The following is a 15,425-nucleotide window of genomic DNA, read 5'->3' on the forward strand; positions in this document are numbered from 1 at the left end:
AGAAAGGCAGGATGGGCGAGTAATCAAATGAGAGGCAATTTGTTATTTTTACACATGCATACTCTCTCCTTCTTCCTCCACCCCCCCCCCCTCCTTACCTCTCCCCCTCATTTGTTCTTGCAGGCAGCTCAGAAATTCTCAATATATAATTGAGGCCTGCCAGCACACACACACACACACACACATACACAAACAAACACACACAAACACACACAATACAGACTGGCTGCTAATATTGGCATGTCATTCCTTTAAAATGCAGTGTGGTTTATACTAAAAAACAAGAATTTGACCAGTTTCTATATAAAAATTCATGAATGCATTTGGATTATTTTGAACAGATGTTTAACATGTCATGATGGCATGAAGGCTGCTTCAGAGGACTGCCCACTCAAGAAAGAAAACAGCTGTAGTGTAATTGTATGAAGTCTTAAAAGTTCCTGATAGCAGCCAAGAATATCTGTATAGGCCTTAACAAATGTGTAATACCCAACACACACAATAAGCAGTTAAAAGTAGAGTACATGTGCACTGGCCATAGAGAATCTCAAATCAAAGAACCTGTGAATATCTATGCTGTGCCTGTTGGTGGAAACACACACAAACACACACAGACACACATACAGAGAAAGCCATAACTCGGTATGTGTGTGACGGGAAGTCGATGGGCAGCCATAAGAGTGTGAATACCGCTGCGTCAATAATGTTCAGTTCACTGTTCTGCCATTCAGCACTCTGCAGACAGAAACATGAGCAGCTTGAGGCTCCGTACATGTTACAGCAGGACACTGTGTTGTGCTGATCCACCAGTCAGATAATAGCACTGAAATCACTCACTTTGAACAGGGATAATAGTACCGTTGGCAGTCCCCGCTCTGCTGTTATGGACTATCTACTGGCTATTAACATTTTGTTCTAAACAAGAGACTGCACTCATGTTAGCGGCTTTGCGAGGCTCTACTTCAGCTTACTGGTGCTTTGAACTTAATGATATTGTCATGGCTGTTGTTGATAGATTTCACTTTAAACCAAAAAGTCTCTACCTCATGGTGGTGGTAGAGGAAAAGTCGGGGCATCACGTCCTGTCAGGAGGATTCATCCTCTGGGCACCATGGGTATCTTCTCCTGGCAGTCCATCTGATTGGTGTTGACATACTTCAGTCTGGATCAATGTGGTGGACCGACCAAATGACAAACATGTCCATCCATGGGGCCTTGTAACTAGCTTAGTTTTCACATGCATTTGCTGGTTTGAAAGGAGTAGAGTTGACAATGGCAGAATTCAATAAACATCATCTATGATTATTTGGAATTTTCAATGGCAAGTCAATATCTGTCTCCTCTGTCTCTTCTTCAAAGGGCTCCATTTGGAGTGGGTGCTACTCGTGGCTCGTGTCTGTCCAGTCCAGTAGGTGGAAGTGGAGGAGGAGGAGGTGGGGGAAGTGGATGCAGTCAGGTGGGGAGTAAAATCTCTGACCTGTCGTCTCCAGCGTCCCCGGGGCCCTCTTCGTCCCGTCCCTCCACTCCACTGGTAAACTCAGCCAACTCCATTAACACCATTAGTCCCGCCTCCTCGCCGCAAACTGCCGCCGCCCAACTGAAGAACTGCCTGCGCTCCAGCCAACACACGGTTAACCAGGCACGCACCTCAATGCAGCTCGGTAAGCAAGAGCGCACACACACACACACACTCACATGTACACACTTGTGGTGGCACTCAAGAAAGACAGAAATGAGAACTTCAAAAACTGAGGTACTCATGTGAATGACAAACAGCCTGCTGTGAAAGGAGAGGTGAATCTTGTTACAGCCCTCCAGAGAAATGTAAAGCGAGTTAAGAGAAAGTATTTATGACATGGAGATGTCTCTGTCTCTGGTATTTTTCCAACTTCATGTTCTGCAACATCATCCCCTGCAACGGCTCACCAGCCTAAAGGCTTAAAGGAGCAGAGTCCAGATCGTTTGGGACGTTGCAGCATTTTAGGCCCTTAGTCTCTGATTACAGAATAATAGAATATTGATCAGTCATTAATTCAAGTAGCCTCTACACCATGTTAAGATTTTAGCCTCTTTTACTTCCAGTTTCCTCAATGCTGTTAGTCATGTGTTAAAAAAAAAAAAAAAAAACCCAAAAAAGCCATTTTGGACCAAAAAATAAAAAGTCCAGTTAGTGGTGTTCACGTACACTACATGGCCAAAGGTATGTGGACATCTGAGCATTACAATCATATGCGGAAGTTGAACATTTCATTCCAAAACCATGAGCGTAATAGGGTTATGCAGCGAGGTGATAGGAAATGAAGGGAGAAAGATGACAGATCACATGCAACAAAGGTCCACACTGGACCGCACTAGAAGCAGGGACATTGCAATTACATGGTCAGCGTCTTAAATCCCGAAGCCACGAGGACGTCTGTTGGGAAAATAGAGAAAGAAGATGAAAACTCCCTACATAAAGAGCCCAGACGGCTGGTGGATTCTTGCTGTGAGGTGACGTTGAGCCATCATGCTGTGAACATTGAAAAAATATGTGTTGTGGTGAATGAAATACTGCACACATAAATGTTCTCTTTTCCTACAACATTCTGTATATAGGAGGGTGGTTATATTGTGTGTGTCTGCACGATGTTCACTGCCAATGTTTTTCCATTGGTCAGTCACACACAACCATCAGAAACAGCCACACACCTGTGTCTGTACAAGGTCTAGATCATATCAGCCTTGCTCTCCACTCAGAGTCTATTCATCTCTCCAGTCCCCCGTTCTCTCCTCCTCTTTGTATCTGTTCTGTCTCCCTGAGAAAATAATGGTGAAGGTTTCTTTTGGAGGCTGAAGAGTACACACTGTGAGAACACTGCCAAGAATAACACACACACATGCACACATACAGCTACACACATACAGACGTGTACTCCCACGTACAAATGAACACACAGACTCACAAACACACAGCTGAATGACATCACTGTGCTTTTTGTTTTATGGAGGCGTAATGACAGAGCTTCATGCCTCTCCCTCTCTCTCTCTCTCTCTCTCTCTCTCTCTCTCTCTCTCTCTCTCTCTCTCTCTTTCTCTCTCTTCACCTCTTCCCTGTTCTCTCTCTGTCTCTCTCTCTCTCTCTCTCTCTCTCTCTCTCTGACACACACACAAACACACAAACTCACACATACACACATCTGGTCTCCATTACAAAATAAAGTATGTGCATAGTTCTGGCGTTTAGTGGTTTTATCACATGACCAGTGCGCCTCTCTATGGACTTCTGCCTCAGTACTGCAGTGTAGAAGAGCAGGTGGCTAGCAACCCTGTGTGTGTGTGTATGTGCATGTGTGTGCATGCGCATGCCTGTATGCTTATGAGTGTGTATTTTTGTGTACTTCTATCCTCATGAGCACCAAATGTCCTCATACAAATTGAAGGCTGAAAAAAAGTGCTCTAAACATCTCAGCCAGGTTTTATTTCTACAAGGGGCTGGCTGCAGAGTTAGGGCCTCAAGTTAAACTTAGATTAGTCATACTATATTTCCATACAGCTGCCAAGTGAATGTGGCACAGTATTAAAAATGTGGTGCAGTTCCCATTTCCTAATTAAGATGAAGAAAAACCTTTTACTGATGTTTTAAAAAAAAGTCACATTTCATGGAAATTACACATAGTAACTCTGTGTGGGATGTTCATTAGTGCCAAATAATGTTTCCTGCACCTTCATCTGAAAGTGATAACCAACACCCTTGGTAACACTCTAATCTACCATGCAGTTGTCATTAAATCCTATGGAGATTACATTGCTGTATAGAATAGCATCTACTGTTTTTGGTAAATATGTCCCTATTTACACAGTCAGAATAAAGATGTACAACCAAAGTTAATTTTGTTTGCTGGGATAAGCTCCTCCACCCCTGACATTACTATATGATGACACTATTGAGTGTAACAGTATGTTAACTAGCTTTTAGCTTTACCCATTTTATAACGATGGACATTTATATTTGTAATTCTTCTGATCTAAAGTTGGCACAAAACATTCCGGTAGTGTGGGAATATTTTGCAGAAGTGGAACTTTGTGTATTTGGTTTTATAATAATGCAAATACTTTATTTACTGAACATACGAGTACATACAGACAGATCTATTACACAAATCATTTTAAAACCAGATATTAAGTAAGAGGATCATTAACTCAAACTCCCAAAATGTTGTCATGATATTCTGCTTTATACCAATCCATGTGTATCTGTGTCTGTTTCAGTCCACAGTCCTCCTGCTGGAAGCCCGGAGCGCCCCACGGTGGCCATCTCTCCCCTGCGTCCTCAGAGCTCCTCCCCCTCACGTTGCCACAGCCAGTCAGGTCGTCCGCTCTCCATGGTGTCTCCGGGACCCAGCTTAGGGCCCTCACCCCTCTCTTCTCCCGCCTCACGGCCCCTTCTGCCGCTCTCATCCCCTCTCTCGTGTCTCACACCTCCTAACGTGTCAGCAGTGCTCCTCAACGGCGAGCCAGCCAGTCCACTGCAGCCACCATCGCCGGGCCCCTCCCATGCCCCCACCCAGGGAGCCCTCGCACCCAAACCAGAGAAGGTGAGTCTCTACCTAACGAATAATTAAAGAACAATTTAAGCTGAGAGTCAAATGTCACTGGCTTGTTTTAATGTGTCATTTTTCATTCAACAATCACGCTGTGGAGGTAGATACTGACAGCTGCCTCAATTCGCCAGACTTCTTTATATGCAACAGACTGAGAAACAAGCACCTTTTCTCTAATAGAATGATTGGATGTCTTGTCTCTTTTCTATTATTTTCTCCACATGTATAATCAATTGGCTGAATGCAGTAACTTCATGCTTTTTTTCTGAAGGGAAATCACTAGTCAAAGTACATAAAGACTAGACAGGTTGTGAGAAAACAGGTTTCCAGGTTTCCCATAAATGAAAAATCATAACTCTTGATAATAAAAATGAATCTCTGAATACTGACTGTTGCAACATGTAGTATTAGCTGGTGGAGAATATACATATATATACAAAATTTTAAAACAAATCCTGCAAATAAAACTCACTTTATATATTTTAAGTAACTTTAACACCACAAAGGTGTTTTGTGATCCAGATTTCACATGAGCTGTGTCAGTAGTCCTCTCCTCTCCCTCAGTAAGTGTCTTTCACCCAGGGAGCTGGCACACACAGCATCCTATATGTTGTGAGACCTACGGTGCTAAAGCTGTGGATGTTAAATCGGGCTGAGCTGACAGTGAAGGATGGCACCGAAAGCTCGCATCTGTCTCAGCTCCATTTGTTTCACTGTTGGCTCCACTGTCTGGGACAGCTAATCTAACTACATGGCTAGCTGACAAACAGCTCATTGACTATGGAACAGCAGGCAGTGGCCTTGTTTACATCATCTCACTCAAAGATGGCTTGAACTCGTATTTTTTAGAGGCCAGATTCAGGATCATAACTCACATACTGAACAAATTTCATAGACGTTAGAACAAGGTAGTGAAGGTATCAGTCAGTTAAGAAGGTGGTTTGTTAGAAATAGGCCATTCTTACTTTCATGTCATTCTGATATTAAATAATGTTCCCATATTTTCACAAGTACAAACTATGGTTTTTATCCTTTTTTAGGATGATTTTTCTCAGATGTCTTAAAATCTGATCTCCCACTCTCCCCAAAACAACCTTTCAATATGGACTGTAGCATCCAGTGTTGATATAAAACTTTCAGAAGCATTTATGCCCTTAAAACATCAAATAAAAAACCTGAATATTTCTGTGTTTTTTTTTGCAGGGATAGCTGAATGGACCAATTCAAACATACAGAGTACTGACCCAAAATAACCGACCATGGCCATCTTTTGTTGTAAAATACTTTATCATCATACTATCTTCAAATGTTCAGCCCTAACCCTCTTTCACACTACTCACCATTGTTGCTTTCAGCTTGGCAGAGCAGAAACATCAGGTTTGAAGTCAGTGTGGCGATGATGCCGCGCAGAGTCCATCTTTGTTACAGAGGAAATGATGAAGCAGCTATGATAACTGTCTGGCAGACAGTTTGGTTTATCTCTGTTCGACACAGTGTCACACTGTCTACAGCGCAGCCAGCATTACAGACACTTATCACATTGGACATTGAGATGCGTTTGTAGACAACTTCCAAGAAATCTGTGCATGCAGGGTAACTGACAACTAAAGAGCTGAAGGAAGTACCGACAAAACGAGTCTGAAATTGTCTTAAAAAACATGTTTAAGATGATATTGACCTTACATTCAATTTTTATTGTACTGTGCTGGTTTATTTACATTTTTACAGACACCTACTATATTCTGGTGAGCACACTTTTTTATACTTTTTGCATTCACTGATTTCAAATATAGTCTTATATTTTACTCTTAACTGCTATTTAAAAGTATGTTGACAATCTCATACCTCCAACTAAACACACTCCTTGTTTTTAACCACCAAACTGCCGGCTGAATGAGAACGAGTATATCAAACATATTATGGAGCTCCTATGATTCCACCTGGTAATTTCTTTTAGATAATTTAGCTAAAACGCATTCAAAGACTGTTGAGCGTTAACGAATGAATGGTAGCGTAATCAGCTCCCATCAACCCTGAGCAGTCTTTACATGCCAGCCTTTAGTTTGAAAAGCTCAGTTCAAAATCTGCCCTATTGAGTTAACTCAACAATGACAGTGAATTCTTCCTAGATTAGATGGTTGTTAAATCAATTTACGTGTGTGTATATGCAATTTCTTACATTTGGAATGAAAGAAAACTTTGCACACACACAAACACGCACACTTTCATTTACATACTATGCAAAATTATACTTAAGTTGCATGTCAGCTCCAGAACTGTGTTGAACTGTGAGTGCCTGCTGCCATCTGGTGGCTCATTTTGGAACAACAGCATCAGTGTGACTCGCTAATGTAAACAGACACACACAGGCGAGCACACACATCCACAGGAGGCAGATTAAGCCTTTAAGCCTGCAGATGAAAGGAGAGAGGGAGTGATTATTCACTTTTTTCTGTCGCTTTCAATCTCTCCGCCTGCCTTCCCTTTCTCTCGCTTTCTCTACACCCCTGTGTTCTCTCCTTCCTTCCCTCTATCGTTCTCTCCTCACCCTATTTTTCCATCTTTTCTCTCTCCTCCATTCCTTTCACTTCTTTGTGTCCTCCTGTGCCTCTTCCCCTCCCTGAGTCCCTCCTCCACTGCTCCTCTCTCCCTCTACACCCCTCTATTGTCTCTCCTTCTGTTTATCTCTATTTTTCTTCTCCATCATCTCCTCCTTCCCACAAGTTAAAATTCAAACAAGCTTTATTTGCACGACAGGAAGGAAATCTATGTTGCCGAAGCCGTGAAATATTTTATGTGTGTTTATTTCAGTACCTTGCCATTGTACACTCGAGGCGACTGTGGATTCTCCAGACAGTGAGCATCAGTTGTTTTATGAAAAAGGGATTTATGTTTTGGGAAAAAAAATTAAACAAAGAAGATCCACATTTCAACATCCTGTGAGAAAAAATGAAATCATGGTATTTAGGGAAACACATAACTCCAAAGCACTGGCACTTGTAGTATAGAGGAAAGGAATGCTGTTATTTTTCTATAGTGGCTCTGCTGAGTCAAAGTGTTTATACAAGCGCTCTAAGTGCTTTGTAAGCACTTTTTTGACTGTGCTGTCCCACTCTATACTAAGACTTGTCATTAGGGCTATGAATTGTTATTACCTCCATTTTCAATTATTAGATTTTGATCAGATATTCCTATATGATGTTGTTTTGTCACTTTGTGTTTGGTAACAGTGTAGTGTGTCACAACATTTAATTATCAACCCACGTAGTTGTAAGATCCATTTTTGTTTGAGTGGGATGTCCGTGTTTTTGGCTGCTCATGGTGTAGTGGTTGAAGCTAGCTGTTAAATTTAGCTCTTTTGGCCTATAAAATGCCAGAAAATAGCGAGAAATTGTTCATGGAGCACAAACAGGTTTTTGCTTCAAGCCTTGTTCAGTATTACAGAGCCATCTGCAAAGGCTTGCAAATTTGGTGTGACAGCTGGGCGAACTTACCACAGGGACCAGTGGGTAGTGGTGGTAGAAAAATAAGGGATGGAAGAGACAGATTTATCTAAAATATAAAATAGATAGAGGAAGTGTCCTGTGTAATGTGATTATAAGTCACAATTATCCCAGCATAACCTCTCAGTGTTGGTAAGGCTGTGCCATGTTTGTTATATGAAATGTAGAAAAACTGATACAGAGAAATGATTTCAAGTGGAGAAAAGGAAAGGAAAAGATGAGGCTTAAACTACCCTCAGAGAAACCAATAATGATGTATTCAGGACTGTAGAGATGTTTCTTCCAATGGTGACAGAGTCTTTAGGTCAGGTGGTGAAAGTTGAGAGAGTTTGCACAGAAACAAATATCACTCAAACACCTGAACCTGAGAAAAGAAGCCAAACTCTGTGTAAATTAACTTTGCTCTGGATGTTCCTGCTGTTAATAATAGAATGTGTTTTGCTTATAATTGAATATATACAAATATTCAGATGAACAACACATGGCACGGTAGTTTGGTAATGTGGGACGTAACACACATGTTCTAGATGTGATTTGTTAGATAAGAGTGTGCAGACTTCACAATTTTCTGCAAGTGAACATTAGTGTTAGTGAACACAACATTTTGTGGGAGGGAGCAGAAGTGCTTGCTCTAGCTCCACCATATGAGGACTCTTTTTTGCTTTGAGTTTGCTTGCTGACTGTATGTTAGGAGGCAGCGTTAAATATAGTGTAGATACAGTTGTAGCACTCTTATGTAAGGTGAAGTTGAACTTGATATTAGCTTAAGAAGTAATTACCAGCTCAGGGACTTAAAGTTTAACAATCTGTTCCTTTGCTGCTGAAGTGCTGTGAATTATGGGTCATTGTTAACAATGTGTTCAAGACGTTGCAGCAGAGGTTTATGTTGCATAGTAACAGATTTACCTGCTCATGTCCCTTCTGGTTGGGCATCATGTGCGTCTGCTGTTGCTGCTGCTGCTGCTGCTGCTGTTTGCCTGATGACAGTTTGGCTCTCTGCATTAATAATATAATATCTAGATGTGTCTGTCCCCATCTACATTCTCTTTAATGTCAACTGCTCCACCACCGACTTCATAGTGACAACAGAGAACATTTATACCCATTATCACGTTTAACATGAATCCTGGCAGCTCTTCATGCTTGACGCTGATCTGTCTGTACAACAGAGTGCAGTGAAAACTCTGCAGTTGCACATGCTCTCCATGCTGCTACTGAGAAATGTCCATCATATTTATTAAGTTTGCTGTTATTAGCATTTCACACATTTCAACTTCAAATCAGCTGTTTTTAACACGTCTCTTGGAAGAGTTTGATTTGTGAGTCCCTTATTCAATAAGGATTCTTGGGGGAAGGTTATGTGGTCAACAGGTCACAAGCTCTCTTTATGTTCTTTCTCTCCTCCACTCACTCCGGTGCTAACCCGTAATAAAACAGCAGTTTGTATTCTGACTTTTCCATTTTGTTTCTAAGCTTTTATATTTGCAACTCCATGCCATTTCCATGACAACTGTCCATCACAGCATTGCAAAGACAGTGTTTGATAGAAGAATGGGTGTAAAGCAAAGCTGATGCCTGATCCAGCAGCCCACTATGTTAAAGAAACAGATGGCTGAGGTGGAGACAGCTGATATGAAGGCTCCCTGCATCGCCACAAAATTGTAATCATCCTCAGGCATGCTCAGTATTGATCCATGCTGTCATGATTGAGAGTGTAAAATCAGCAACAAGCAGCAAAAGAGAGAAAGCCGGTTTGTCCTCCTGGTACTGCAGAGTTTGGCTGAATGGACAGTGCTCTACACGCCCTCCATATTGCAGCCTGAATGAAAAAGCATGTATCTCCCTTTATATATACCATTCAAAAACATTTTATTAATAGACCAGGCCAGCAGATGGACATAAATTCAGCTTGAAGCATCATTACTGTAGCTAACTGTTTGTCCAAAATACACATTGTGATTGACACTCACAACATGTCCTTTCCGAGTTACTCAATGTAATAACCACTGCCATGGCCATAATTTTATTCTTTCTGAGCCACGAGTGAAGGGCGGGAGAGAGAAAGGGATTTTTTCGTATTATTTATTCTGCTCACCGGAAATACTCAACATGACGTTATGGTTGCCAGATGAGGGAGAATTTTTAAATCTTAAAGGCACAAGCTGCCCGTCCTAATGTGTTAAATACTACCACAAATCTGGCAACATTAACAACCAACACTGTGATTTTGGTTTGGCTATAATTGTAAAACCTGGAAATCTCACTCTGTAGTCTCAGTTGTATCTCAAAGTATACACTGGTCTAAACGAATAGTTCCACATTTTGAAAGATACACTTGAGACGAGAAGGTTGATACAGTGTTCATGTTTGTGCACGAAGTACGGATCTTTACAGACTGGAAACAAGGGAAAACAATCTGGCTCTGTTCACAGTTGAAAAATCTGCTATAATATATTAACACATTGTATCTTGTTTGTCTAATCCGCACAACAAGTAGAGATGTAAAAACAACAACTTGTACTATCACAGGAAGTTACCTGCTGTAATTATTTCTTGGCAAACAACAGCCGGGAGCATTAACCTCCCAGAGTCTTCATAATCACAATCAGCTTACCAGGCAACCACTGGAGACGCTGCACAGAGGTACAAGGTGAATGAAGAAACTGTCTTTTGTCAAGAAACAGTTGCATCATGTCACTTCCTCTCAAACCCCTGGCTGCACAGACATTAGAGTGGTATTGATCTTCACATGTAACTTTTGGGCACATCCCATATTTAAAGGGGGGTAAAATGTCTCCAAAATGTCCCCAGTGTCCTCACAGCATAAACAGCACAAAAACAGCTGCATAAAAAAAAGACATTTCCTGTATCGTTCCTCTGCCTGGAGATGTTGGTTTTCTCAAACCTTCAGAGGGTTTGTCCATATTGACAGGAAAAACAGCTCATGTTGCTTCACTGTCTGAAACAAAAGTGGTTACCAGTTTTATTTCTTGTGTGATGAGTCAACAGGAAAACATTTTTATTTGTTCATAAATGTGATTTTTGCTGAATATGTGGAGAGTGTATTTATGTCCTGTAGATTTTTATGTAGAGAGAAGGAAAAACAATATATACTGTAGAGATATTGTTTACACCACTTTCCACTTTCACTTGTCACTTTCTGTTATGAGAAGCCTTGTAAAACATATATTCCTGTATATCTCAGGAAAACAATGATCCTTACCAGCATTTCTGTTTGTTTGTTTGTTTGTTTGTTTGTTTGTTTGTTCTCTTGTTCCTCCCTCCCTCTATCCCTCCATCCTCAGAAGGAGAGGAAAGCGGGGGGTTTATTAAAGCTCCTCTCAGGGGCAGCGGCTAAGAAGAAACCTCGCTCACCTCCCTCCTCCCCGCCCACCCACAACCCCTCATTGGCTGACCCCACCCACCATTCTCACCACCATCACCACCACGCCCGCTCAGGTTCCTGCCCAATGGCGTCGCAGGGGCGAGCCGGATCCTGTCCAATTGAGAGCGAGATGGCAGGGGCCATTGGGTTGGAGCCGCTGCACAGGAAGTCCGGTTCCCTGGATACCAACTTCCCCATGTCACCCCCAGCAACACGTGTTGGCAACCCTTTGATGGTTCTCCGGCCCGAACCCAAACCCCTGTCTAGAGAGAGGTGAACACACACACACACACACACACGAAACACAGACACAGGAAAACATACATATTTACATGTTAACAATCTGGGAAACTGCTCAAACACAAGAGTATTCTCACTGCATAGGCTGTTGGCAATTTAGTCTTGCAATTTGTGGGAACAACAATATATAGTCAAACATGGTTTTAGTTTTAGTTTCTACAGTGATTAAAAAGCTTTATTCCGTCACATTGTGTGTACATGTGCACAACAGCAAATACTGTGAGTAATTTTTATGTGACAACTGACCATAATAATCCTGACAAAAAATATTTGACTATCCTGACAGAACGGTAAAATTTAGGGCAGGGAGGATTTGTCATGAGGATGCAGAGTGTGAAGAAAGACACGTCAGTCCTGAGAGAGTTATTAAACTCACCGATAACAAAAGCACAAGCAGAGGATAAATGGAAACAAAGTCAGAACCAGCCAGAGGCGCCTTTATGAGCAATAAGTCATTACTGCGGGGAAAGTATGTGTGTGGGAAAGTAACACAGGGGTTTAATCAAGGTGATGGTTTTCACTCGGATGCCTGTAAGCAGTCAGTCCATTAGTGCCGGCCAGGAGCAACAGTTACAGCTGCTGTGAATCATCAATCGATCATCCTTCTCTCTGCGAGAGAGATGCAACTATACACATACCAGCAGACATACACACACACATAGACACACACACACACACACACACACTTCATATTCCTCAGTGGAAACCTGTAAAATGAAGAACACACTTACAGACACTACAACTGTGTCACAGGACATGAAAGAGGAATAAAGCATGTCTCTCTTCTGGGAGCACTGGTTATCACAGCAAACACTGCTCCTTCTGTGTGTGTGTGTGTGCGCGTGTGTGTGTGTGTGTGTGTGTGTGTGTGTGTGTGTGTGAGTGAGAGAGAGAGAAAGAGAGAGAAGCAGAGGGGAAAAACAATCTTGTCTTACCAATATTTTGGTAAATGTCAAACCCTGGGGGACAGTGGTACACCGAAACACAGACATAATGGTTACCATAACATCTGATATGCACTTACTGGCTTCCAGATATAACACAAAACAGCGCTAAGGCCAGAAACTCTCCTATAAATCACACTGCCTGTTGTTTTGTGTCACATTTCAGTTTTTCGCTATTATTTGTCAAAGCCAAGTGGAAGTAGTCACGCTCTGAACTGTTCAGAAATTTGTTGCAGGTATATATTCAGCTTGCTTCTCAAGAGGAGAAAAATCCTGACTAAAACAATTTAATATGTTAATTAATAAAGTTTTACTGAGATAGAATTTGTCACTCAGCTACAGCTGAGACTGAATCCAGTTGTTTAATTAAAGCCTGAATGTCAACAAACTATTTAGCTACAAATAGAAAATAAAATTCGATACAATTGTGAGTGAACACATGACCACAAAATACAGGTAAATCCTAGAATCCATTAAAGAAATTGATGGGTTTTCTCTTACCCATAATTCACACCAGTTTCTGTAGCTGTGAACGTACTGGGAATACCTTCTCTATACTGATTACCTATTGTGAAAAAAAAAAGTCTCCAGTGATACATGCACAGATTGAATTCCCTCGGATGGGTTGCTCCAGCATGTGATGATGCCCACGCGACTCAACAGCATTATGTGTGTTATTACTGTCTCTGTGTGTGGCAGGTATCGTGTGGTGGTGCCCTACCCCCCGCAGAGCGAGGCGGAGATCGAGCTGCGGGAAGGAGACGTGGTGTTTGTCCATAAGAAGCGGGAGGACGGCTGGTATAAAGGCACCCTGCAGAGGACGGGACAGACCGGCCTGTTTCCCAGCAGCTTCGTCGAGAGCTTTTGAACTGGAAAAAGTAGACAAAAGAGCACACAATGTTCCTGTTTCTGAGTCACAAAGCTCACAAACATGCTACCAGTTCACACAACAGCAGTCACACACAAAGGTTGGGCTGATATTGGTTTACCAGAATTACACTTTTGGATTAAATATGGATACCGACCTGCAAAAACACCTGTGTAAATTTGATTTAAAAAGCTGCTAGCCCTAAAAAAAAAAAAAAAAAAAAGTCTGGAATTCAATGGAGAATTTTACTTTCAAACTTTACCAGAATAATCTGTCAATAAATGCTGAACTAAAGAATATTTAATACTGTCACAAAACATCATTCATTTTAATAGTTTCAGAAACCCATATCGGTCCAACTTATTCCCACATACAAACACACACACACACACACACACACATATATACAGGAAAGCTAGCCCCAGCTTCGACCAGCCCAGCCAAATAGGAAGCGGGTCAGCTTTTCCCCGTCACTCGCCCGACGACAGCGTTGGGTCAGAGTTGCCTCGTCCGACTCAGTGTCCGGACTCGTGACGTTGACTACTGAAGGCACACAGACTCAAAGAGCACAGAAAGACAAACCTCTGCCTCCCAGTTCTCCTCCTTGGCATCATCCACCAGCAAACACTAGCACAAAAAGCATTAGCTCTGCTTTTCCACTGAGACCTCAGAACTTGAGTTTGGGTGCTTTCTTTGTTTGAGAAGTGAAGATTTACCACCAGGTGATGAGGGAAGCCTACACACCAGGATCATTGTAAGCACATATCTGTGTCTAGTTTGTGACAACAAGCAGAGGTGTTTCTTTTCAGCCCAATATATGTTAATAACAATGCATGTAGCATTATTATGTTTTTTATATGTTGAAATAGATGTTTGTGTTGTCCCAAACTAGCCATGCTGTGATGATCTGTCACAGGATTTTTAATTTAAAAAAAAAAAATTGGTACAAAAAGTAAAATATGAATTAGGTGATTCATTTTTTTCTATTTATATCTCACATATGAATTTATACAACCATTTTTTATTTACATTTCATAGACCTCGCAGCTGCATTGAACCGAATGAACTGATTTGATGAATGTAGAGAGAAACAGGAAGTTACGCGAAAACTCTTTAAAGAACTGATTTGTATTTATAGAGTTGTTTTTGATCTTCTGTGTGGGATTAGAGACAGAGAGATGCACTTGATGATATCTGATACAACTTGCCAATATAGCTACATATACAGTATTTTACACTTTTATAATTTATTTGACAAAAGGGACTTCCATGGCTACTTCACAACATTGTATTTTAAGAGCACGCATAAGTTTTCTTTAAGCAGGTACAACTCTTTTTTAGTAGGATAAAAATCATAACAAAACTTTTTTAAAGCCATTTCAGTTTGAAATGTGTGAGTTGATGATATAGTTGGTGCCAGTAAACAGCAACAGGAATTCCTCTTCCTCAGCCCTTTCTTCACATACAGATTATTTTTTTTTGTCTGACTGCAGCAATATTGTGGAACAAATCATGTGCAGATTTGATGCTTGTGGAGGAATGCTCGGTTGAGGGGGAAACACCTGTGAGTCAGAGGACAGGGACACAAATTTGTCATCACGCAACTGCCAAACAACTTTTCCTCTGATCTTGTCAACCTTTAACAAGTATTTTTGTACCGTTTCAGTCAGTGTACAGTCAGTCTGCTTTGTGAATTTATACGTCCTGAGTGTGGATTAAGGCTTGTCTAGTTTACATCCAGCCACAACTATCTACCTTTTTCCCCTGTTTCTGAAGATAGAAGCACAGCGAAACTCAGAGCTTGACTTGCTCACTGTGTGTGTGTGTGTGTGTGTGTGTGTGTGT

At 41.4% G+C, this 15,425-nt stretch overlaps 1 protein-coding gene across 1 annotated transcript in view; it reads left to right on the plus strand.

Annotated features, from left to right (window-relative positions):
* The window catches only part of sh3rf3 (SH3 domain containing ring finger 3), an 88,845-nt gene extending 75,265 nt beyond the window's left edge, over positions 1 to 13,580 (plus strand). Inside the window, exons 7-10 of the mRNA XM_022741160.1 lie at positions 1,360 to 1,661; positions 4,249 to 4,574; positions 11,389 to 11,741; positions 13,412 to 13,580. Coding sequence (XP_022596881.1) covers positions 1,360 to 1,661; positions 4,249 to 4,574; positions 11,389 to 11,741; positions 13,412 to 13,580 — 1,150 coding nt within the window. The remainder of the gene's footprint in view (positions 1 to 1,359; positions 1,662 to 4,248; positions 4,575 to 11,388; positions 11,742 to 13,411) is intronic.
* Positions 13,581 to 15,425: the final 1,845 nt, after the last annotated feature.

Source organism: Seriola dumerili, unplaced genomic scaffold, assembly GCF_002260705.1.
Source record: "Seriola dumerili isolate Sdu_G_001 unplaced genomic scaffold, Sdu_1.0 BDQW01000052.1, whole genome shotgun sequence".
In the NCBI taxonomy this organism is placed as follows: domain Eukaryota; kingdom Metazoa; phylum Chordata; class Actinopteri; order Carangiformes; family Carangidae; genus Seriola; species Seriola dumerili.